This window comes from Podarcis melisellensis, assembly GCF_964234715.1.
Source record: "Podarcis melisellensis genome assembly, chromosome: 2".
NCBI classification, from domain to species: Eukaryota; Metazoa; Chordata; class Lepidosauria; order Squamata; family Lacertidae; genus Podarcis; species Podarcis melisellensis.
Window position 1 is genome coordinate 105,732,416 of NC_138529.1, and position 25,789 is coordinate 105,758,204.

The 25,789-nt window shown below is 43.5% G+C and overlaps 3 protein-coding genes across 3 annotated transcripts in view; all 3 read left to right on the forward strand.

Annotated features, from left to right (window-relative positions):
• Positions 1-9,731: 9,731 nt before the first annotated feature.
• LOC309359310 (olfactory receptor 2V1-like) overlaps positions 9,732-25,789 on the forward strand; it is a gene marked incomplete at its 3' end in the record, with an annotated part of 107,792 nt that continues 91,734 nt past the window's right edge. The window contains exons 1-2 of the mRNA XM_081892830.1: positions 9,732-10,156; positions 10,583-10,974. Of these exons, the coding sequence (XP_081748956.1) occupies positions 9,986-10,156; positions 10,583-10,974 (563 nt within the window). The 5' untranslated portion in view covers positions 9,732-9,985. The remainder of the gene's footprint in view (positions 10,157-10,582; positions 10,975-25,789) is intronic.
• The window catches only part of LOC309365064 (olfactory receptor 2D3-like), a 99,084-nt gene continuing 86,496 nt past the window's right edge, over positions 13,202-25,789 (forward strand). Inside the window, exons 1-3 of the mRNA XM_081903195.1 lie at positions 13,202-13,272; positions 14,306-14,380; positions 15,267-15,412. The gene's annotated coding sequence lies outside the window, so the exon portion shown is untranslated. The remainder of the gene's footprint in view (positions 13,273-14,305; positions 14,381-15,266; positions 15,413-25,789) is intronic.
• Positions 17,090-19,660, forward strand: LOC309365039 (olfactory receptor 2Z1-like). The gene is made up of 2 exons (XM_081903147.1): positions 17,090-17,272; positions 18,335-19,660. The coding sequence occupies exons 1-2, from the start codon at positions 17,234-17,236 to the stop codon at positions 19,280-19,282; spliced, it is 987 nt and encodes a 328-aa protein (XP_081759273.1). The 5' UTR covers positions 17,090-17,233; the 3' UTR covers positions 19,283-19,660.

Genomic DNA, 25,789 nt, shown 5'->3' on the forward strand with positions numbered 1-25,789 from the left:
TTGAAATGCAAACCAAATACAACCACAAAACTTAACAATCTTCTATTCGGCGTTCACTCGTAGCCGAATAAGATTGTCTTACATGAACACCGTCTTAACTGTGAGTCCGTAAGTGACTCTGGAGGCCAGTTCTGGATCCACATGTCCTTCCACAGTGGGGACATAGGTTTCCAGGTGGGAGTTGATCACGGTGAGGGTTTTCCAAACGTGCCTTCCTCTTTGGTAAAGGCTGTCCTCCAACTGGAGCTCTCAAAAGCCAGTGTTTCCCAGTTGTCAGTGTTTATACTACATTTTTTTTTAGATTTCCCTTGAGAAAGTCTTTAAATCTCTTTTGTTGACTACCAGCATTATCCCTTCCAATTTTAAGTTTGGAACAGAGTAGTTGCTTTGGAAGATGATAATCAGGCATCTGCACAACATGACCAGTCCAGTGAAGTTGATGTTGAAGAATCATTGCTTTGACACTGGTGATCTTTGCTTCTTCCAGTACACTGCCATTAGTTCCCGCCTTCCCAAGTGATGTGTAAAAATTTTGGGCGACACCATTGATGGAATCTTTCGAGGAGTTGGAGATGGCGTTTATAAGTGGTCTGTGTTTCACAAATATACAGTAAAGTTGGTAGTACAATAGCTTTGTTAACAAGCATTTTGGTTTCCCTGCAAATGTCCCGGTCCTCAAACACTCTGCACTTCAACTGGGAGAAAGCTGCACTCGCAGAGCTCAGGCGATGCTGGATTTCGGCATCAAATGTTGGCCCTTGTGGAAAGATAACTGCCCGGGTAGGAGAAGTGATCAACACTTTAACCCATTTTAAGCACACAAGGCCAAAATTATTCTGTTTTTACTTGAATCCCTCTCATAAAACACTGACAGTCTGGAGGTGTCCAGGGTGACCAGAGACCCCCAGAATAATTTCTGAAGGGTGGAGTTGCTTCTGAGCAGAGCTACAGCCATCACGCCCACATATGTTACACACACTGAGATTCCTCACACTCACCTCCTCTCTTTATGCCTTAAAAAAGAGAGAGAAAGAAATAGGCATATTCAGGAGCTGAACCTGAGTCACAGCTACGTCTACTAGATGGGATGGACAAAAGGTAAATCAGGATCTCATGACAGATCTCTGGGTAATTTTAGTAGATTGGCAAGGATTATAACAACAACAAAGTGGTTCTCCCGGAGGCTGGGCTCCCATAATACTGCTGACATAAAGAAAGGAGGAGGGTGGATTTTGCATAGAAGGATTGGGAGCTTGCTTCAATTCTGGCACTCAGAACAAATACCTGGGCTGAAAAATATTCAAACTATAAGCTTCTTTCTCATGCACCTGGCTCCAGCTGGTGGATTACTGATAAGTAATAAAAAGAGCAACAGATCTCGGAAGCTTGGAGAATCTTTGAACTGCTGCCATGCCCTGTTGGTGGATGGCAGCGAGGAAAGAAAATTGTGAAGGGAGGTATCTTTTACAACTTGTGGTGGACTTTTAAAGAGGTAAAAGCTTTCTGGGAAATGGTATATAATGAGTTAAAGAAAATGTTTAAAAATACTTTTGTTAAAAAACCAGAAGCCTTTCTATTGGGGATAGTTGGTGAAGAGACACCAACGGGAGATAAAGTACTGTTTATGTATGCAACAACTGCGGCAAGAATTCTTTTAGCCCAAAAATGGAAACAAGAAGAAGTACCAACGAAAGAAGAGTGGCAGATGAAGATGATGGACTTTGCAGAACTGACGAAGCTGACTGGAAAAATCTGAAATCAGCATGATCAAGTATTCCAAAAGGACTGGAGCAAATTTATACGATATCTGAAAGTTTATTGTAAGCAATTAACCTCACTAGCAAGGTTGTGTGAAGACTTGTAATGAGAAATATCCTACCTTTCTATATTTATTTAAATTTTGAGCCATTTTGTTGAAATATACTCTGAGTCGAGTGTGGATTTCATGCTCTTTATTCAGCTCATAGTGCGAGGAATGGAAACTCAGTACATAACATTGTAATGAGTGTAATTGGAAAAAGTACAAAATGCAATGATATAAAGGTGAATTTAGCCACTCGTTTTAAAATGGATAGCCACTCGTTTTATAATGGACACTTTTCTGCAAGCTCAGAAAGGTACAAGAAAACTCATTTCCTAACATCGGTCGTCTGTCTGTCTGTCTGTCCTCTTTTTGCAAAGCAAGGCAGTTCTTTGCTGCAGGCAGGACCCAGGAAGAAGTTTGCATGGCTTTTCCCCAGGGACCTCTGTCACGATCGGACACTCTTCCGCGGGCGAAAGAAATCACAGCCAATCGGCCGGCAGCCCCATTCCTCGCACCCTTTGCCCGTAACCCGCCTCGCCAAAGCGCGAGCCAGCAGGTGACACGAGGACGGAAATGACTCGCAGGCACGCGCGTGTGAACTCGGAAGTCAGTTCAGAGTCTTCTCAGTGGGATCGCTGTTAAGATCCTGTGCGGAAAAGGACAGGGATAAATGTTTCAGGCTTCACAGAGGATTTTCCACCATTACGGAGAGAGAGAGGGATGAGGGGGAACTATATATATATGAAAAGGATTGTGTCAGAAGTGGAATTTGAACCCACGCCTCCTATTGGAGACCAGAACACCCAAGCGATGGGAAGGAATCAATCTGGCGCCTTAGACCACTTGGCCAACCTGACAGTGACGCTTATGTTCTCCCTAGCTGAATCCTAATTAACAGTATGCTAATGCACGGGTATACCTGCCTCCATCCGCATTTCCTTTGCGTTTTATGCTGATCTTTTGCCAGAGGCAAAAAATTAAGGTTCAGTTAGAAAAGCAGAAATCTGCCTCCCACGCAAATTTGGACAAAGTTTTACTTTATTTTTCTGTGATTTCCCCTTTTGATTTTTCTGTCCATTCCTCTCCATATCACTTGGTGGTGAGGTGTAGTTAATGTGGCAGAAGATAGAATTCAAGATGACCTTAACAGGCTAGGGAACTGGACCAAAACTAACAAAATGAATTTCACCAGCGACAAATATATGGTTCTGCACTTAGGCAGGAATAATCAGATACACAAATATAGGATGGGGGACATCTGAAAAGGATCTATGGGTCTCCGCTTAACACAAGTAAACAGTGTGGTACAGGAGCAAAAAATGCTATTGTAATTCAAGGTTCCATCATCATAAGTATAGTCCCCACTTTCGCCTTTTTAATATCTGTTTGAAAAGCCTGGCGTGTACTATGCTTGATACAAAAACGTAGAGAAGCTTCAAAGGAGGTCTGAGACTTCACACTAAATTCCTTTGCCGACATTCTTTTAAAAGCACACAGGATTAATTCAGCAGGCAATTTGTACAGAAGCAAGATGTCGTTAGTTATGCCATATACAAACAGAATAAAGAAACGTTTCTGAGACCCCACACTATTAGACAGCATAAGGAAATCTTTGGTGTAATTCATAACTCACTTGACTACAAATTTATAGTATATACAGAGATACTGCCAAAAACATCTATATGCTCCATTGTTAATGCAATATATAGATGTTTTTGGCAGTATCTCTGTATATACTATAAAGGTAAAGATAAAGGGACCCCTGACCATTAGGTCCAGTCGTGACCGACTCTGGGGTTGTGGTGCTCATCTCACTTTATTGGCCGAGGGAGCTGGCGTACAGCTTCCAGGTCATGTGGCCAGCATGACTAAGCCGCTTCTGGCGAACCAGAGCACCGCACAAAAACGCTGTTTACCTTCCTGCCAGGGCGGTACCTATTTATCTACTTGCACTTTGACGTGTTTTCGAACTGCTAGGTGGGCAGGGGCAGGGACTGAGCAACGGGAGCTCACCCCATCACGGGGATTCAAACCGCCGACCTTCTGATCGGCAAGTCCTAGGCTCTGTGGTTTAACCCCCAGCGCCACCTGCGTCCCTTATCACTCCTAATTGCTTTTACTCAAATAAGGCGGTGTGTTCCTATGCTTTCACACATCTACTCAAGTGATAAAGCCACACCCCTTAGGCACGCATGAGATATACCCTGCCCAAGCTTGCTGAGGTGTCCCGATAAACCATAGTCCAACAGCAATCTGCCCTGTTTTCGGGCATTCTAACCACAAGCCAGTAAAGATAAGTCTCTAAGTGAGTCTGTGTTTTCTGATTGGCAAGTCCTAGGCTGATCGGCAAGTCCTAGGCTCTGTGGTTTAACCCACAGTGCCACCCGCGCTGGTCCAAATTGGAGTTGATGTTAATAGGAAATAACTTGTTGGTTTAACCGTTTAAACAATACCAATTTCATATTTGCATAAAGGTAAAGGGATCGCTGAACGTTAAGTCCAGTCGCGGAGGACTCTGGGGTTGATCTCAATTTCGACCACACAGTGGGAAACTGTTTTAAATACTATAACAAGGGCATCTCTGGACCTTAAATTGAGGCTCATACAACAAAAAGTAATATTTAGAATATACTGGACCCCATTATGTTTGTTTAAAAAAGGGTTGACTAAGGTATCTAACTGTTGAAGATACAATATGGATAATGCTTCTCTAAAACACATGTTTTTTCATTGTCCTATATTGAAAATTTTTAGCAGAAGGTAACCGAAACTATCAATAGAACTGTACAGAACAACCTTACATTTACAGAGCAAAATATCCTTTTGACATATGCCCAGCACATGGAACCTTCGAAAAGGAAATATGAGTGGACTCTCCGTGCCCTTACTATAGCACAAAGACATACTGATGATTTGGAAAAAACAAAAATGTGGCTCCCTTCTTCGATTGGATTGAAGACTTATACAAACTCGCAACATATGAGCAACTTGCATATAAATGCAGACTTGCCATGGACAAATTCAATGATATTTGGAATCCATTCTTACAAATACATTAATAGGTTAAGATCTGGTGAAATACAATAACAACTTTGTAAAGTACAGTGCTACCTCGGGTTACATACGCTTCAGGTTACAGACTCCGCTAACCCTGAAATAGTGCCTCAGGTTAAGAACTTTGCTTCAGGATAAGAACAGAAATTGTGCTCCGGTGGCGCGGCAGCAGCAGGAGGCCCCATTAGCTAAAGTGGTGCTTCAGGTTAAGAACAGTTTCAGGTTAAGTATGGACCTCCGGAATGAATTAAGTACTTAACCCGAGGTACCACTGTATACAGTTTTGGGGTTCTCCCCCTCTTTACTTTCCCTTCTACATGGGTGCTGTTTCTCTTTTTCTTTCGCTCTCTTTTATTTACAACTCACCACGTTTAGTGCACATATAATTATGCACTTTTCAATAAAGATGTATGGGAAAAAAGAAGTATAGTGTCCAGATTGAGGGAAGTAAAAGTCCCACTCTATTCTGCCTTGGTCAGACCACACCTGGAGTCCTGTGTCCTTTTCTGACCACCACAGTTTAAGAAGGATTTCAACAATGTGGAAAGTGTTCAGAGGAGTCCGACCAAAATGATCAAAGGGTCTGGAAACTAAGCCTTATGATGAATGGTTGAGGGAGTTGGGTATGTTTAGCCTGGAGCAGAGAGATTGAGAGGTGGTATCTGTCACATGGAAGATGGAGCAAGTTTGTTTTCTGCTGCTCCAGATGGCAGGACCGAAACCAATGGATTTGAATTACATGAAAGGAGAACTTTCTGACAGTAAGAGCTGTTTAACGGTGGAATGGACTACATTAGAAGGTAGCGGAGCCTCCTTCACTGGAGGTTTTTAAGCAGAGGTTGGATGGCCATCTGCCAGGAATTCTTAACTGTGTCTACTGCATTGCAGGGGTTGGACTCAATGATCCTAGGGGTACTTTCCATCTCTACAATTCTGTGATTCTAGGTGGGTGAGAAAGAAAAATAAGTGCATATCTTAATGACAGAAGTTCAGAAATGCCACCCAGAGTGGCTGGGGCAACTCAGTCAGATGGGCAGGGTACAAATATTAAATTATTATAATAATATAGAAATGGGCAAGTGTGGGGGGAGAGCTCCTTGTTTGGGGTTCACTTTATGGCAGTTTCCTGTATTCATACGTAAAACTCATTTTCTAATGTAGGGAGGGCTGAGTAAATCCAAAACTTCTACGCTTAGTTACAAATTTCTACGTTATGTCTAAAACATATCATGGATATATCATTATTGAAAGGTTCAGCAATTAAGGGTTAACTTTTTATTTACTTTTTCAACTTACAGCCTTGGAGAATTACTTAAGTTCACACCGCAGAGAATTAAAAGTCGGAACAAAGTGATGCAATTAGATTTGTTTACTGACTTGAGTTTGGGCCATGTTCTTTCACAGATGTGTAAGTCTTACTAATTGGACGTAAAGTATCCTGAGTATTATTTATCCATTTCTGCCTAGCAAGAGATATTTGTAATTAAGACCTCAGAAACGTTTCTCTTAGTAATAGCAATGCCCTGGATACAGAAGTGATAGAATCAATACAAAGTTGTTATTGACAAAAACTGAATTTTGTGATGGAGATCCCGGAAATAGTGGGGTCTCCATTGGAATTTAGTAGCAAATAGACTGTAGATTTTTTCCTACCATCAGTTCCAGGGAAAGCTCAGCCTCCAACATCTTAATATGCCTGGAAGTATTCTATACCTTTACACAATTTTGTCTCTTAGGCCTGCGTCCTGTGTCCTTTAGGTAAAAGGTAAAGGACCCCTGAGGGATGCGGGCGGTGCTGTGGGTTAAACCACAGAACCTAGGACTTGCTGATCAGAAGGTCGGCAGTTCGAATCCCCACAACGGGGTGAGCTCCTGTTGCTCAGTCCCTGCTCCTGCCAACCTAGCAGTTCGAAAGCATGTCAAAGTGCAAGTAGATAAATAGGTACCGCTCTGGCGGGAAGGTAAACGGCGTTTCTGTGAGCTGCTCTGGTTCACCAGAAGCGACTTAGTCATGCTGGCCACATGAACCGGAAGCTGTACTGCGGCTCCCTTGGCCAATAAAGCGAGATGAGTGCCGCAACCCCAGAGTCGGTCATGACTGGACCTAATGGTCAGGGGTCCCTTTACCTTTACCTTAAAGGACCCCTGGACAATTAAGTCCAGTCAAAGGCAAATACGGGTTTCGAGTTTTCATCTCGCTTTCAGGCTGAGGAAGCCGGCGTTTGTTCACAGGCAGCTTTCCAGGTCACGTGGCCAGCAGCACTAAACCACTTTTGGTGCATTGGAACACCGTGACGGAAACCAGAGCGCACAGAAACACCGTTTACCTTTCCTTGCAGTGGTAGCTATTTTTCTACTTACACTGGCATGCTTTCGAATTGCTAGGTGGCAGGAGCTGGGACAGAGCAAATGGAGCTCGCCCCATCGCGGGGATTCGAACCACCGACCTTCTGACCGGCAAGCCCAAGAGGCTCAGTGGTTTAGACCACAAGTGATATCCATATGCAAAAGCAGAGAAGCACTAAGTTGCCAAGCACCTAATAATGCATAATTATTCAAGTACATTTTGCTTGTGCTGTAATCCACATTAATTAAAGTCTTGGGACAGTCTTCCCTTGGGTGATGCAGGCAGAGTTTCACTTTTTAAACCAGCTTAAAGTGCCCCTCACAGCAAAGCAATGAATAGAAGAGTTCGACCATCTTACCAGAGCAGGGCTGTAGATCGTTTTGAAGTTACGCCGATGCAAAGATCAGAGACCACTTTTTGAGGAGTTGTGGTGATACTGGGTCATCTTAGTGCAATACTCAGGATTCACAGTGATACGGGTAAATATTTGATCCAACACTCCAGAACACAGCAGCAAAAAAGATCACTTAGACCACGGGTAGGCAAACTAAGGCCCGGGGGCCGGATCTGTGCCAATCGCCTTCTTAATCCGGCCTACGGACAGTCTGGGAATCTGCGTGTTTTTACATGAGTAGAATGTGTGCTTTGATTTAAAATGCATCTCTGGGTTATTTGTGGGACATAGGAATTTGTTCATTTTTTTTCTCTTCAAAATATAGTCCTGCCCCCCACAAGGTCTGAGGGACAGTGGACCAACCCCCTGCTGAAAAAGTTTGCTGACCCCTGACTTAGACAAGTGTTTACTTCTGTTTCCTCTAAATGGGTTTCTTCCCTAAACCTTCCTTGGAATTATTTTCATCTTGCATATATTTTGTCAACATTATTGGAATAATAAACCTTTTGTGATGTTACAAATGCAACATTCGGTGTATTATTTCAATTCATTGACAATTATTGGGACATTCCAATGCATATCAGAATCTTATTTACTTGATATAAATCCTTTAATTCATGCATTAGTGTTTTGAGAACCTGGAAGCAAGAATGAGTTGGGCAGTGATGACAGTGAAGTCCTAGACATGTTTACTCGGAGGTGGGTTCAATGGAGCTTACTCCCAGGTAGGAAAGGGCAAATCTGTTGATTTTGGATCTCAAGGTTTCTCGTTTTCCCAGTTTTAAATTCAGTTCTCCACATTTATGTAGCAATTTGTTACAATACCTCGTCCTGAAAATTCATCAGCATTTTAGCACAAATTTCTCCAGACAGATTTTTGCACTCCCCCCCCAAAAAGGTTTAGGGCTCACTCTCATTTTCCTACTCCTATTGAACTACTGCCCCTCAATGAGGCCAAATTTAATTCACAAAATGTTTAGGGGTATGTGTACCCCTGCGCAGGGACGCGGACTTATAAAAAATATTGGGGGGGCCCGGGAAAGCTCATGAATAATAAATAAGCTCATGAATATGCAAATAAAGTGGCGCCGCCTCCTCGTGAGCGAATAGGGGAGAGCGTGCTGCGCCTATTAATCAGCTGCAAAGGAAATTGGGTGGAGCTTTTGCTCGGGAGGGAGGGCAGGAGGCATGCAGCCCGCCCCTCCCTGTGCATTTTGGGCTGGGGGAGGGGCGGCGATGGCGCTCTGCTGGAGGGGCGCCGGAGATTATTGGGGGGGCGGAGCCCCCCCAAACGAATTTTTGAGGGGGCTCGGGCCCCCTCAAGCCCCATGGAGTCGGCGCCTATGCCCCTGCGTACCCTCAGAAAAATGCATTGATTTTGACTAATATGCACATTTTGACAGATAGGTGTGCTTTGGTTTACATATTGTTTCAGAAAGTCTGAATTAGTTGTTTAAAATGCAAACAAAATGAAATTCCCCCTCTATCCCTACTCCCAGGTAAATGTACACGGGATCATAGCTCAAATGCTGTGTTTATACCTTTCTTTTGCGAACATTCACATTCATTAGGCAATTAAAGATGTGATGCCAAGGGAATACAAGACTACTGTTTGCAGAAGTTCAAGATCAGTTCAAGTTCAAGATCTTTCTCTCTAAAATAGCAGCTAGTTACTAACATGTCTACCCAGAAGTATGTTTTAATTCAAATTTAAAACAAATTCAAATGTTGGCTTCCCACCCCCTTCCTGGTGTTTCTTTTCTCTCCTTCCTTTGCTGCTCACAATAACATAGGTAAAGGTAAAGGTAAAGGGACCTCTGACCATTAGGTCCAGTCGTGACCAACTCTGGGGTTGCAGCGCTCATCTCGATTTATTGGCCAAGGGAGCCGGCATACAGCTTCTGAGTCATGTGGCCAGCATGACTAAGCCGCTTCTGGCGAACCAGAGCAGCACACGGAAATGCCGTTTACCTTCACGCCGGAGTGGTACCTATTTATCTACTTGCACTTTTGATGTGCTTTTGAACTGCTAGGTTGGCAGGAGCAGGGACTGAGCAACGGGAGCTCACCCCATCGTGGGGATTCAAACCGTGTCCTTTTGATCAGCAAGCCCTAGGCTCTGTGGTTTAACCCACAGCGCCACCTGCGTCCCATAATAACACACTTTCCCCTAATTTCTATTCATTCCCCATCTTTCTGAATTTTCACTATCTGTGCCTGTTTTAATTCCAGCTTAGACTTTTGTTTAACTATAGCATGTCCCCAGTTATTCAAGTATTCTTCCTTTATCTACCCATATAAATTGTGAAGGAGCTTTTCCTTTGAGTTTCGTACAAGGAGATAAAACAGCTGACTGTGAAATGTGGAACAAGCAAGCAGCCTCCTGATGGTTTTGGTCAAGGCAAAGCTGGTGTTGAAGGTTGACTGGGCTGGGCCAAGGCCCCTCATCCCAGCAGAAGGGGCTATTGACCCCTGCTGTTCATATCTGCAAACTGCTTGCTCGCTTTCCTCTTGCTCTGCCACCCCAGAAGGAATGACTACCCAAACTACAACAGAGGTGAGGAGGGGGAGAAGCTGTCACTGCCTGCTTGCTCATTGGCTGCTTCTGACAAGCGAGCAGGGGGTGTCAGTTGCAAGGCAAAGGAGCAACACCACCTGCCAATAATTGTGGCGAGTGGGTCAGCTTCCCATAATATACACATTTTTGTGTGCGTCTTGGTTGGCTGAGGAACAATAGCCCCAAATTTGGAGAAGTTTGCATTTTGAAAGGTAACTCAGTTTGTATATTGGTTCAACGAAATTCAATTATGTTTAAAAAATAATAATTCAGTTGGGGTTTTATTGGGGGTGTGTGTGTGTGTGGAGAAGCTGTCCATTTGTTGATGCTCGGTGAATTAGCCATTTGATAAAAGAAAAGAATGTGTAGAAACATCTAGCATTTTGTGGCTTTGTTTCTCTTCCAATTGTCTCCTTGCATTTTCAGATCTCAGGAGGTCAGACGAAACGAGAAATGGGACATGGAAATGGAACATCACAGACAGAGTTTGTTCTCCTGGGCATTCTAAGCCAAACAAAGCTATCAACTATTTCGTTTGCTGTCTTCCTATCAATGTCCATGGTTGCTTTGCTAGGAAATAGTCTCCTCCTGGCTGTGATCCAGGTGGACTCAAGTCTTCAGACTCCAATGTATTTTTTCCTCAGTCAGTTGTCCTTCATGGATATGTGCCAAGTCCTCGTCATTGTTCCCAGAACAGCAATGGCTTTTGTAACAGAGTCCAAAACAATTTCTCTTGTTGGATGTGTGGCCCAGATTTTCCTTGTTCTGAACATAGGAGGAGCAGAGTCCCTCCTGTTGGCTGTCATGTCATATGACAGGTATGTGGCCATTTGCCGCCCTCTGCAATATGCAGTTCTCATGAGAAGAAAATTATGCTTGGTCATGTCAGCCAGTGTGTGGATTCCATCTTTCCATTATGCATTGATGAAAGCGATTTATTTACTAACTCTTTCATACTGTGGATCAAACGTGATAAACCATTTTTTCTGTGAGTTCCACGTCCTGATAAAGTTGTCCTGTTCAGATACGTCCATCTTTGAAACAGTGTCGTTATTAATTGGTAGCCATTTATTGCTTCTGTTTCCCTTCTCCATCATTGTGGCCTCCTACGTATCCATTCTTCTGCAGATTCTGAGGGCTAAGCGTTCAGCGGAAATAAGCCACAAAGCACTGGGCACCTGTTCGTCACACTTGTGTGTGGTAGCCATCTTCTATGGGTCGGCCATCTTGTGGCACCTAAAGCCAGCCTCCTCCTACTCAGCAGAGAGGAACCAGATTTTTGCTGCATTGTGCACAATTGTCACCTCGACTGTGAATCCTTTTATATACAGCCTGAGAAATCGGGATGTACTAGCAGCATTAGGGAAACTGTTCAGGAAACTGAAGGTACTTCCGTAAAAACATTGGAAGCGCCCTTCTGGATCTTTTTGATATTTGGAGTTTTGGAAATTGCAAAACAGTAATAATAATGAGCTAAGCACCTAGGTTTTCTATCAGTAAACACAATTAAAAACACAGCAATCATAATCGTTTATGACCTGCTGTAAATACAGGGACTAAAACTTTATTAGCATCTATGGGTATATATTTCCATGATGATTGTTCCTGGTGCAACCCCACACCTCAGTTATCTTGAAAGAAAGTCATTGTATTATCATTACCCTTTCAAGTTTTAATGGCAGTACTCCAGATATGTTCTATATTGTGTCATTGTCCTATCTACAGTGGAACTTTTCACACACTGCCTGAAAAGTGTTTAGGAAGCTGAGACCATATTTCATGGTGTGGCGTTTGTACGGAGCCCCCAGTCGGCTCACGGACTATTGACCCGTACACCACTAATCCGCTGCCACCAACCAGGTCCTCCCCGGTAAATCACTTAGTCTCAGTCGGTTCTCAAGTTAACCACGAAGATTGTAGTTTATTGCAAGCACAAAATAAACTTTAATTGCACTCGAAACACTGTTAACCCTTTTACCCTCCTAGTCTTATTTTATCCTGTCTCTAACTCTTCTAGCTCCCCTCACACAAGAACCAACTGCACTAACTGTCTCTCTATTTCCAACTGTCTGCCAACTGCTTTCCCAACCGCTCCTTCCCAACTGTCTAAACCTCTGGCTAAGCCATTTTAAAAACAGGTAGGCTCCGCCTCTGGCTTTTCTATGAGTCTACCTATTAACTGAGGGACGCGGGTGGCGCTGTGGGTTAAACCCACAGGACTTGCTGATCAGAAGGTTGGCGGTTCGAATCCCCGTGACAGGGTGAGCTCCCATTGCTCGGTCCCTGCTCCTGCCAACCTAGCAGTTCGAAAGCACGTCAAAGTGCAAGTAGATAAATAGGTACCGCTCCGGCGGGGAGGTAAACGGCATTTCCATGCGCTGCTCTGGTTCGCCAGAAGCGGCTTAGTCATGCTGGCCACATGATCCGGAAGCTGTCTGCGGACAAACGGCAGCTCCCTCGGCCCATAGAGCGAGATGAATGCCGCAACCCCAGAGTCGGTCATGACTGGACCTAATGGTCAGGGGTACCTTTACCTTTACTTTACCTATTAAAAACAAAAAAATTCCTTCCAGTAGCACCTTAAAGACCAACCAAAAAATTCCTTCCAGTAGCACCTTAAAGACCAACTAAGTCTTTAAGGTGCTACTGGAAGGAATTTTTTTTGTTTTGACTATGGCAGACCAACACGGCTACCTATCTGTAACTTTACCTATTAACTCTTTCTCTCCCCCTGTACAGACATTTCCAAAAGAATGGGCAAACACCACCCATGGAAACACCATCCTTTCTAGACATGGGTTGAAGTGGTTTCTCCTTTGCCCTGGCACTTCCCTCCAGAAACTCACCCTTTAGTGCTACATCAGAGCAAAACTCAATGCGGATAAAGCCCAATGGATGCTTGCTCTGATTCAACAGTAAATAGAGAGCATAAAACCACAACAAAGACCATAAGAAGAGCCTTTGGATCAGGCCAATGGCTCATATAGCCTAATGTCATGTTCTCACAGTGGCCAACCTGATATCTATGGAAATCCCATGAGGAGGACCCAAGCAGAAGAGCAGAAAAGCAGTTTCCGGAAGCAACAGCCAACCCCTTGAAGAGTTGTGGAGCAGGGGTAATCTTAAATATGGGTATTGTGTTATGTTCTATGAACTGGACACTAAGGGCCATGTAAAGATCTTGTTCTTAGATTTATCTAAGATAAAGGAAGACTAAATTTAATTGAGCACAATAAGTGGGAATATACACCAGCTTTCCTGCAGACAAGTTAAGACAAGAGCCTCAAAATGAAATTTGCATATTTGGTTTTTTAAAATAAAAACATTATTTATGATATTCAATTTTATACATTTCAATAATTTTACAATCATTTAAACATTTCAAAACTTAACTTCCTTCCCTCTCTTTCTGTGGTTCCTTAAATTTATTTTTTTTATTTTCTGCATATTCCAAATTAACTTAATCATTTACTCATCTACTTTAAATGTTTAATAAAACTGCAGGTTATTACAATAGTCCTGCCAATGTTCTTATCTGTTTACAGTTTGTTTGAAAATATTCAATAAAACGTTTCCATTCTTTTATAAAAAGTTTGTTATTTTGATTTCTTATTTTTCTGGTAAATTTCGCCATTTCTACGTATTCCATAAGTTTTTTTATCCATTCTTCTTTCACTGGGACTTCTTCTTCTTTCCATTTTTGGGCAAATAACATTCTTGCCACTATAGTTGTATACATGAATAAATTTCTATACAGTTTGGGTAGTTCTGTCCCTATATTCCCCCACCCAATTCTTTTGGCAATTTGCATGGTTTTTGGAATATGAGTGGATTGGTAAGAACATTAACTATTTTCCAAATGGGATGTGGGGAACCTGTAGCCTTCCAGATGATGTTAGACTCCAACTCCCATCAGCTTCAGCCAGCTGGGTCAGGAATGATGGGTGATGAAGTCCAACAAACCTGGATAGACCAACATATATTCTTTAGAGGAATGAAATCTTTTGTGTGGAGTCAGGACGTATGTAAAAAATATGTGCATATCTTTAACGTCATGCCTAATAATTTTATAAATTTCCACCATGTCATCTCCTACTTGACTTTCCTCCAAACTAAAAAGTCTCAAATTCTGCAACTTTTCCTCAACAGGGAGTTGCTCCAGCCCCTTGATCACTTCGGTTGCCCTTTCTGAAACTTTTCCAACTCTACAATATCCTTCTTGAGGTAAGGCAACCAAATCAATAGGTTCAAAAGCACAGGTCAGTTTGAGGATTGCCGGAAATGGAGGGTACCCCTGGGTAACACAGCAAATGCACAAATACCACTTCAGGTTCATGATCTGGAAACAAAAAGGTAAATGTAGAGGATTCTACATAAACATCAACGGGTAGAGCTGCAATCACATAGCTTACAGAATTCCTTAGAGCAATGTTACCATCAACAATTTCTTAATTAAGGTCTTGGGACCAATTTCCCTAAGGTCAAAAGTCACCAAGAATACTTTACTAGATATTTCAACTTTGAAGTCCCTGAGGAATGCAAATATTACTCTTTAGTTCTTCCTCAGGTGATTTTCACCATGCTGCCAGGAGAACTAAAACTGGTGCGTTCTGAAGAACTCTCCAGCCTTAGCCCCTGAGACAGAGGCTGAAATCATCATGGGTGAAAACAAAACAAAACAAACTAAGATGACACAACCTAGGGCTTCCAGGACTGAGATGCTGCTATTTTGAAGAGCATCCTCATTTCACTAAACCAGGATACCTGATGTTACGAGGTATTTCTATTAATTGGTATAGTTTTTTCATAGTTTTTATTAGAGCTGTTGTTACCTCCTCCATCCAAAATGTCCTCCAAAGTCTTTCCTATATGGTAAGGTAAAAAGGTAAAGGACCCCTGGATGGTTAAGTCCACTCATCTCGCTTTCAGGCTGAGTAAGCCAGTGTTTGTCCACAGACAGCTTTCCAGATCATGAGGCCAGCACGACTAAACTGCTTCTGGTGCAACAGAACACCATGATAAGTGCCAGAGAGCACGGAAATGCTGTTTACCTTCCTGCCACAGCGATACCTATTTATCTACTTGCACTGGTGTGCTTTCGAACTGCTAGGTTGGCAGAAGCTGGGATAAAGTGATGGTGCTGTGGTCTAAACCACTGAGTCTCTTGTGCTTGCCGATCAGAAGGTCGGCAGTTCAAATCTGCTTGATGGGGTGAGCTCCTGCCTCTTCTATATATCCAGAAATGTGCACATGAAGGTAAGTGGCTTTGTTTTTGCTTTGGTGAGGCTTTTATTGAGCGACGGCTCTTGATAGTACAGATTTTATAAGCATTTCCCAACACTAGAAAAAAAATGGCTGCCTAGGTCCTGGGGTGGCAGTGAATGAGAAAGAAAGTAGAATCAACACCATGCCTAATAGCAGCCAGATCCAAAATAAGTGATGCTCAACAAGATTCAGCCTTGAAGCGTGAGATCTAGCCACTGACTGGAAAAACCCACAGCCGTTCTCCAATTTGTAAGAAATGGACCAGATGGGTACTTAATGTTTCAGAGATGCAGGTACCTTAGTGCAGCCGACATGCAGTGTCGTCATCACGAACAACACCATCAGTTTATATCTATACCACTCTTTGGCCAAGGCCCACCAAGGCAGTGAACAGACGAATACAAAATGGGGGAAAATGCTAAACCAAAGTGCAATACAACCAATCAATAAGAACCTTCTTCTTTGGCAATCACTTGTAGCTGAGTAAGATTGTCTTCCATAAACACAGTTTTAACAATGAGTCCGTAAGTGACTGTGGAGGCCAATTCTGGATCCACACGTCCTTCCACAGTGGGGACATTGGTTTCCGGGCAGGAGTTTATCATGGTGAGGGTTTGCCAAGAGTGCCTTCCTCTTAGCACATTTCTCCCTTTTGTCCTGAGTTTGAGTGTCTTCAAAGCCCACGACACCTTTGGTAAAGGCTGCTCTCCAATTGGAGCGCTTGCAGGCCAGTGTTTCCCAGTTGTCGGTGTTTATACTAATTTTTTTAGATTTGCCTTGAGACAGTCTTTAAACCTCGCAGTTATAAGAATGCAAAACAGCAACAGCAAAGGTGCACCACAAACAACACATTACATATTCATGACTTGAATATGTGCTCCCACCACAAACACAAGGGTGTCCATAAACAACTGGTTTCCAGGGTGAGGCTGGCTGGCTTCACCTTCTGGCACCTCAACAGGTAGCATTTTCTAGCCCCAGGCACAACAGCAGGTGCAGTAAAGAGGGGCTGGGGTGGCTGAAGTTGGAATCCACCTCCCAGCCAGAAAACAGTCCTATTACTGCTACTTGCCACATGTTGGATGGTTTTGAGCATGGTCATTTCCCACCTCTCATCCCACCCCATGTAGCATGTTATACACAGTGAGCAGTTCATCTGAACCACCCATCATGTGCACAACCAGTGAAATCCCACATCATATGTGGAGAAAACTTGTGCTCATGGCAAATAAGGGAGGGTAGTTCAGTCACCAGGTGCGCTGGGCAGTTCAGCTTAAGGCAGAAAAAGTCAACACTAGTCAAAACAAGTGCAGCCCAGGCTATTCTGCTTTCCAACTTTGGAAAGGTCCTTGCAGACATGCTTCCTGACATCTTGCCACACTAAAAATGTGCCACAGCAGAATTGGAGACCTTTGACCTGCCAACATTGCACCTGCTCAATAAGCTACAACAGCCGGTCCACATGCAGAGTGGTCATGTTAGCTGATCTGTAGAGATGTATTTCTTTACATCCTTGGGTGAGCATGGATTAGTTTTCTGGATTGTGCCAAGGAAAGTGCTTTTGCATGGGTTTGGGAGGAGGTGGGATGGCTGCCCCATGAAAGAACTGGAATGAAGGGCACTCTTAATGGGATGGTGAGATTCCATGTATTCTTTCCCCTTGAATCATAGAATTGTAGAGTTGGATGGGACCACGAGGACTGAAGAAGTAGCCAGAGAAAGAGAGCAGTACAAGCAGCATTCGAGACACACAAAACATGCACTTTAAAGGAAACACTGAAGACACTCACAGATACTTAAAGCATATTTAGGATGCTTTTCCTAAATGAAGAAATCATTCCCTCCCACCATGTAGGAAAAATATAATATTTTATTTATTTAAAAACTACATTTTGAATGTCTCTACATTTTGAATGTCTATTGTTACTGGAAGTTAAGAAGGTGGAACCGAGGAGGTCACATGGGTGTGGTCAAAGGCGTGGTCACAAAAACACTGCTGTTGTATAAGTACTTAGTGCCTAACTAAACCCAAACTTGTCTAATCTTGGTTTAGAAGCAGTCCCTCCTGTCACAGTTTGTAGTGTGACAGGTAATGTCACAATAGCCACACATTACTCAGAAGTAAGTCCCACTAAATTCCTTGGGGATGGTCCCCAGATGGGAGTGGAGCCTGAATTGGTTAGCCTTGAAGGTGCCACACAGAATTTGTACGCACAATAGCTTCATGCATATATTGTGTGTCGGCTGGCAGTGGAGGCTGGTTCCTGAGGGCAAATGGGGCACTGCCCCGCCAACCTCAGTCAGTCCTCAGTTAGACGCCACCTGCCAGTTTTGCTACTTCTTCCAGGCCAGTGGCAATTTCTTGCTCCTTAGACTCTGTGTTGTCCTTGTGAAATTTGCCAGAGAGGAGAGAGATGGGGACAAAATGAGAATGATGGCTCTGTCTATCATTGACTCTGGTTCTGCTACCCTTTGTCTCCCTACTTTCCACCCTACTAATCCTGCCACTGGCTTTGAGTCCAGATGAAAGTAATGCCTCACATTCAATGCAATGATATAGTTTTCCTTAACTGAACACAGTAGATTAAGGTGATATAGCTTAAAAGCCAAATCTGAAAAGACCAGAGCTTCTTGGCCATATGCCTCAGAGCAGCACCCATAGGAGGACTCTGGGTCAATAGACACTGCCTGAATCACATCTCCTGTCTTGGTACCTGTGGAATTCCAAGAGCACCAATGCTCTTTTTTGTTGTTACAGAACATTAATAATCAAATTAACATTGTATGGACTTCCTTGAGCTTTTCTTTTAATAGCCATGTAGCTAAAGCATCGGCCAAAGCTTGAAGGTTTTCTGTTTTGTTTGTTGGGTGCGGCTATTTCCACCTTCACAAACGTTGCCCTTTTGTCTTCAGGTCAAAGGGATCATGGGAAATGAGAATGCCACATCATGGACAGAGTTTCTTCTTGTGGGCCTTGTGCATCTGAGGACACCCAACGTCTTCTTTGGTGCAGTTCTTCTCATGGTTTTTGTTGCTTTGCTGGGAAATGGTCTCCTCCTGATCCTAATCCAAAGAGACTCCTCCCTTCACGCCCCAATGTATTTTTTCCTCAGCCAACTGGCCTGCATAGATCTGGGCCAAATCCTCGTTATTGTCCCTAAAATGTCTGCGAACTTTTTAGCCCACAGAAACACCATCTCGCTCGGTGGCTGTGTGGCACAGATTTTCCTCACGTTGACCGGGGGAGGCGCAGAATGCCTGGTTCTGGCCGCCATGTCTTACGACAGGTACGTGGCCATCTGCAGGCCTTTGCAGTACCCAATCCTCATGCGGAGAACAACCTGCCTCACCATGACGGCTGGGATCTGGTCTTTGTCAACGCTTTCCATCATGCCCATTGCGATCTTTGTCCAGTCTCTGCCTTACTGTGGGTCAAATGTGATTGAGCATTATGTTTGTGATTTCCCAGCTTTACTGAAGTTGTCCTGTGCCGACACCTCTGCCTTTGAAAAACTGGTGTATTTTGATGACGTGGTCATACTTCTCCTCCCCATCTCAGTCATCGTTGCCTCTTACATCACCATCCTTGTGCAAGTGCTGGGCATGCGCTCAGTCAAAGGAAGACACAAGGCCTTAGGGACTTGCATGTCCCACCTGTGTGTGGTGGGACTCTTCTATGGAGCAGCTGCACTGACATACACCGTCCCAGTATCCTCCTACTCTGCACAAAGGGCCATGTTCTACTCAATGTGCACTACCATCATCCCCCCAATGCTGAATCCTTTTATATACAGCCTGCGCAACAGGGATGTTCTAGCAGCCCTAAGGAAACTCTTTCTGAAGCATGCCCCTCATAAGTAATTTCTAGAGCTGAAACACCATTTTGCATAAGTTTATAATGTTCCTGGGTCAAACAGCAGCCGCTGAGAATGAGGAACAGTTTAATAAAAAGAGCTGTATTCAGAGCTGCCTCTTAGACGCTCTGTCTCCCGGGATGTGAGGCTGGTTTAGTAAACAAGTTTCCAGGCACTGGCAGTAAAGGTAAAGAAGAAGAAAAGGTTCCAAATGATTTAAAAGGAAAAGAATTTGGTTTCATTACAAAAAGGTTCATGCAGTCTTTGTGAACAGTGGTACCTCAGGTTACAGATGCTTCAGGTTACAAACGCTTCAGGTTACAGACTCCACCAACCCATAAATAGTACCTTGGGTTAAGAATTTTGCTTCAGGATGAGAACAGAAATTGCGTGGCGGAGGCATAGCGGCAGCGGGAGGCCCCATTAGCTAAAGTGGTGTCTCAGGTTAAGAACCGTTTCAGGTTAAGACGGACCTCCAGAACGAATTAAGTTCTTAACCTGAGGTACCACTGTATAAATAAATAAAAAATATTTTTCCTACATGATGCAGGGAAAGTATGGATTCGTTTAGGAAAAGCATCCTAAAATTGCTTTAAATATCTGCAAGTACCTTCTGTCATGTGACAAAGACACATGAGAGCAGAAGCAGCAAAGCAGGCTGGGAAGTGCTGGGGCTGCACAATCATTTGGCCTACTAATGTTATTCAGGCCTAACTGCTAACTGTTGAGTCATTCTGACATGTGACTCATTCTCCTTATAAATAGCAGCCATTTTCTCTCTGTGTTCTCAGTAAGATTTCAGTCAGTCAGTCTGCCTCAGTTGTGAGCAGAGTCAGTATGTAATCTCAGTCAAACTGTTTGGAACCATGTTGTTTATGAAGAAGTTTATTGTAACTCAATCAAGCTCTTATTCTTTCACTTAAAAACTCTGCATTTTTAATTTACGCTGCGCGTCACCTTCAATGCTTTCTTTAAGGTGTGAGTGTGTCTTCTCAAGGCTACCAGCATGAGTTTGACCAAACTGCGGGAGGCAGTGGAAGACAGGAGTGCCTGGCATGCTCTCGTCCATGGGGTCACGAAGAGTCGGACACGACTAAACGACTAAACAACAACAAGTGTGTGTGTTGCCAATGAGCAAGCGGGCAGTGACAGCTTCTCCTCCTCCTCGCCTCTGTTGTAGTTTGGGTGGTCATCCCTTCTGGAGTGGCAGAGCAAGAGGAAGGTGAGCAAGCAGTTTGGAGACATGAACAGGAGGCATCCCTTCTGCAGGGATGAGGGGCCTTGGCCCAACCCAGTCAACACTCAACACCAGCCTTGCCTTGACCAAACCATCAGGAGGCTGCTTGCTTGTTCCACATTTCACAGTCAGCTCAGTTTTACAAAACTCAAAGGAAAAGCTCGTTCACAATTTATATGGATAGATAAAGGAAGAATAACTCTACTTGAATAAGTGGGGACATGCTGTAGTTAAGCAAAAGTCTAAGCTGGAATTGAAACATGCACAGCTGGTGAAAATTCAGAAAGATGGGGAATGAATAGAAATTAGGAAAAAGTATGTTATTGTGGGACGCAGGTGGCGCTGTGGGTTAAAGCCTCAGCGCCTAGGACTTGCCGATCGAAAGGTCGGCAGTTCGAATCCCTGTGGCGGGGTGCGCTCCCGCTGCTCGGTCCCAGCGCCTGCCAACCTAGCAGTTCGAAAGCACCCCCGGGTGCAAGTAGATAAATAGGGACCGCTTACCAGCGGGAAGGTAAACGGCGTTTCCGTGTGCGGCTCTGGCTCGCCAGAGCAGCGATGTCACACTGGCCACGTGACCCGGAAGTGTCTCCGGACAGCGCTGGCCCCTGGCCTCTTAAGTGAGATGGGCGCACAACCCCAGAGTCTGTCAAGACTGGCCTGTACGGGAAGGGGTACCTTTACCTTTACCTATGTTAGTGTGAGCAGCAAAGGAAGGAGAGAAAAGAAACATCTGGAAGTGGGATGGGAAGCCAACTTTTAAATTTGTTTTAAATTTGAAGTAATTTGTTGTTAATTTGTTAATTTTTTTGAAAATCAATAAAAATTAATTGGCATTTTTTAAAAAAGGAAACTCATTGATACATTCTTCTTTTGTAGAAGATATAAAGCTGGGCCTGCTATCCTAACACCTTTAAATTCAATCAAATTGACTTCTGGGTAGACATGTGTCAGGGAACTGCCATCGGAAAGAGAGATGGTGCAGAGGCTCCAGCAGACTCGGAGAGATTCTGCAGCGGAGGAGGGAACCAGCAGGGGGAGAGCAGAAGCTCCGGCAGAAGGGGAGTCGGAGGAGGGAGGGCTCTGGGATACTTCTAGTGAGAATAGTGCAGAGGTAACAAGACCCCCGTTGGCAACTCCCACCCTTCGCCGGAAGCTGTCACGCAGAGAGTCACGAAGGCGCATGTCCGTGAAACAACTTTTATGTTGGCGTAAATTTCGTAGACGCCCACTGTCAGATTCTACCAGCGACTAACGGAGTCACGCCTTGGGAGGCTCCGTTAGTGCCTCGGTTTGGTTGACCAGCCAAACACCAGAGGGATCAAGCTTTTACGCACAAGCAGCTCATTATCCCATCACAACATGTTAGTAACTAGCTGCTATTTTGAGAGAGATCAAGACTTAAGAACTTCTGCAAACAGTAGTCTTGTATTCCCTTGGCATCACATACTTTCTTCTCTTGCACAATGGCAGAAGGGAAATATTATCTTTAATTGCCTAATAAATGTGAATGTTCATCAAAGAAAGGTATAAACACAGCATTTGAGCTGTAATCCCATGCACATTTACCTGGGAGTATGGATAGAGGAGGAATTTGATTTTATTTGCATTTTAAACTACCTAATTCAGACTTTCTGAAACAATATGTAAACCAAAGCACACCTATCTGTCAAAATTCACGTGTCTTTGAATTTTGCAGAGCATTTCCCCCCACCTGAATCATATCTCAAATGGCATATGCTAGACTAGATGGGCCATTGGCTTGATCCAACAGGCTCTTATGTTTTTTGTTATGGTTTTATGGTCTGTGATAAAGAATTAGATTGGGTGAGTTTCCATTGCACTTATTTCCATCATTATTCAGTTTTGTTCTTCACAACTAACCTCATACCTCTCTAAAAACACAGAGTACATTTACAACGGTGTTAAATAAAATCGATACTTAAAAAAAATATTTTATTGTTATTTATGCAGCTCTTGACAATTTTGAGTTCTTGTCCACAAAAAAAGAAAGTAAGGGTACAGCTTTCAAGAATAATATAATGCTCAGCAAAACACAATACTGTATATTTGACCAGACTAAAGTTGTACCACAACAGCATGAAAAGCCATACGTGTGTGTGTGTGTGGACCTTTTCCCCAGCCCAGACATTACTGGGGATCTATGCTATTCCCCCTGCCCTTTCATTGCCCCTGCCCCTATTATTCCTATGGTACCTACCCCAAAATGGTAAATCTCTCTTCGTGGGAAAGCCACTGTAGCAGGCATAAAATTCTGGCGTAAAATAAAGGATACCTTTTCTGTTTAAGAAGAAAAAACTCTAAAGGTCCCCCGCACTAAAACCCTTTGATCTGCCTAAAATTGTGCAGCATTAATCCACTCTTCATTTGCTCCTTTGCCTGCAAATTTCATCCATTTCTGCAAAATTAGAAACAAGTTGTAGCTGTTTGTAAAGTCATAATTTTAGTGAATGGGGAAGACGGGGACACAACTTTGTTTTTTAACAACTCTAATTCCAGTCCCAAATAATGAGTCAAATTTGACCGACACAGAGAAACTCCAAAGCAAGTCAGTTTGCTTTCCAAAGCTGCAGATTAAGATAACAAATTGAATCTTGTGGCCAGTGCATACCACCAGGGCCACGTTGAACTAACTGGTCTCACCAGTGGAAGCCAGAGAAAGGACATAGCACATCACAGCTTTCCTTCCTCTCCTTCCTCCCAAATAGATTCAAAATTGCTTTTTGAGTTGATGTGTCTAGGATTGCACTGTTAGTAATGGACATATATGAAATAAATCAAAGGCTCTTCTTCAGAAGCATAAGGACATAGTACAGGTGAAGGGTGTTCTATATTTGTGTGCAGTGAGAACTTGTGCATTGTGACTATTATTCACAATAATCTGGCTGCGACATCTGTCACCCCATTGATCGCCAGGGTTGATTCGGCTGATCTGGCTGGCTAGGCGGGTGTCCCCTTCCTCCCTCACCGCTCCATGTGCGTCCCTCCCAAAGCTGCGCGCTCGGTGGAAGAGGACGACCATCCCAGATAGAAGGAGTGTACCGTTCTTCGGTCAAGGGTATACGATAGCTGCGCTCCCCTGCTAGAACCTCCAAACAAGCTCAAGGTCCATTTGTAACCCGGCGGGCGCCAAAAGCAGCCCCTAAAACGACGAAGGGACCCCGTAAGGGGCTCCGGACCGCGGAGGGGGTAGCGGCGCTGTGGGTCGTTTCGCGATCAACGGAGCGAAGCCGCGTTGCTGTTGCCGGTGAGCGCTGACCTTTCTTCTTGAAATTGCTAACTTTGGAAAGCAACAACCCGTGAGTAATTTGGACAATACACTTTTAAAGCTTCTAAAATTGTGAATTTGGCTGAAAGCGGAGTGACGATAAACAGGAAGTCCGTCTTCCGCTGACACTGAACTTGAAAGTAAAGAGCAGGAGGAGTGGAGACAAAGAGTAACGTTTTGCACTGACTGATCTGGCATCTATTTAAACTGTTTTTCCTGGCTGATTTAAGGACTTTAAGTGGCTGATTTTTGGATCTATATTGAGACAAGGATATCTTTCTTCTGCTGAGCTATTGGATTACAAATAAAAGTAAGAAACCCAGGTACTGGAGCTGCCTGAGTAACTGAGCAGTCAGTCTGCAAATTTTGGATACTTTGAATCTGAACTTTGGAACATACTGAGTTTGAACTTGTTACTTTGAAACATTTGCTGTCTAAGCACTTTTGGAAACATTGTTTGGCTTTAAGTATCAACTCTGCTAAAATCTATCTTTGAGAAGATCTTTGGATATCAAATTAGATTTATTAACCTTAATTGGATTGGACTTCCTCCCCAAAGACATTCTAAGCTCCACCTAGAGGATTTTGGACTCACAGCAGTGACTTTGTTTTACTTTCTCTTTCCCGGCCTCCTGTCTGAGTGTTACCATCTGGGCTGTTACTTTCTCATGGGAACAATTCAGTTTGACCTTGGTTTTTAGATAACTTTGGAATGAGTGGAACAAGAAAAAGGGGAAGAACCAGACAAACAACTTTAACTTTACCGACAGTCTCACAGCGTAGATCATCTGTGCCTGCTTTGCCTATTACTTTGCCTCCTGAGGTAGAAGCGGCTTCCCTGCTACAATCAGGGGAGGGAGAAATTGAGGAATTACAACTGGAAGATATGGCCTCAGGAGCAAGTGGCACTATCTTGGAGAAAATTTTTGAAAAATTGGAGGCTCTGGACAGAAAGGTTGACCAGCAATCAGCTAAAATTGACCAAAATATAGAAAGTTTAAATAGACTAACTGGACAAGTTGCACAGAATGTTCAATCTATTGGAGAACTGAAGGAGGCTGTAGGTGAAAACCGGAAATTGGCTGAGGACACTAGCCAAAGACTGGGACAGCTCGAAAAAGAAGTAAGACCACTCAGCAAACAAGTAGGAGAACACCAGATCTACTTTTCTATGACAGAACTTCGGAACAGGGAGGCCAATTTAAGGATACGCTCAATACCAGAAGTGGAAGAAGGTAACTTAACTGAGTTCCTTACCAAAGAATTCTCCAAGTTTTGGAACTTAGAAGAAAAAGACTTTAAAATACTATCTGCTTTTAGGCTTGGAAGACTTATAAAGAAGGAGAAGCCCAGAGACTGCTTGATAATATTGAGATCAAAGGAGGAAAGGGACAAGATTTTAGGCCTGCACTACGGAAAGTCACTGGATATTTTGGACAAAAGAATTGAAATTTATAAGGATATTCCTAAACAGCTGTTGGATCTTAGATCAGACTACTCGGAATTAGCAAAATTGCTAAGGAGCAACTCAATCATCTTCAGGTGGGAGTTCCCCCAAGGTTTATCGTTTACTTTCAGAGGGAGGAAGACCAAAATTAGAACGCCGGTGGACAGAGACAAGTTTTTGGCGGCACACGGAGAAGATCTTCACAAAGGACTTGGATTACCCCCAGGGCCTGAACCTCCGGGGGACCCTGCACCCCCGGATCCTCAAAAATCCGAGAATAAGGTACCTCCACAGCAAGAATAACCAGATTTATTCAGGATGTCTCTGCAACTTTTGAGCTGGAACATAAATGGCTGCAACATTCCAGAAAAAAGGAAAAAAATCTTTCACATTTTAAAAAAGGAACATTTGGACATTATTTGTTTACAGGAAACACATGTGATTAGGCTCCATAGAAAAGTGTTAATAAATAAAAGACTTGGTCAGGAATTTATATCTTCGGACACAGTAAAAAAGAGAGGCGTGGTAATTTATGCAAAAGAGA

Excerpts from the sequence above, each read along its gene's own strand:
- LOC309365039 (XM_081903147.1), top strand. The coding sequence starts at position 17,234 with ATGCTTTTCCTAAATGAAGAAATCATTCCCTCCCACCAT. Across the intron at positions 17,273-18,334 it reads AAATCATTCCCTCCCACCAT|GTCAAAGGGATCATGGGAAA; the intron begins GTAGGAAAAATA and ends TTTTGTCTTCAG.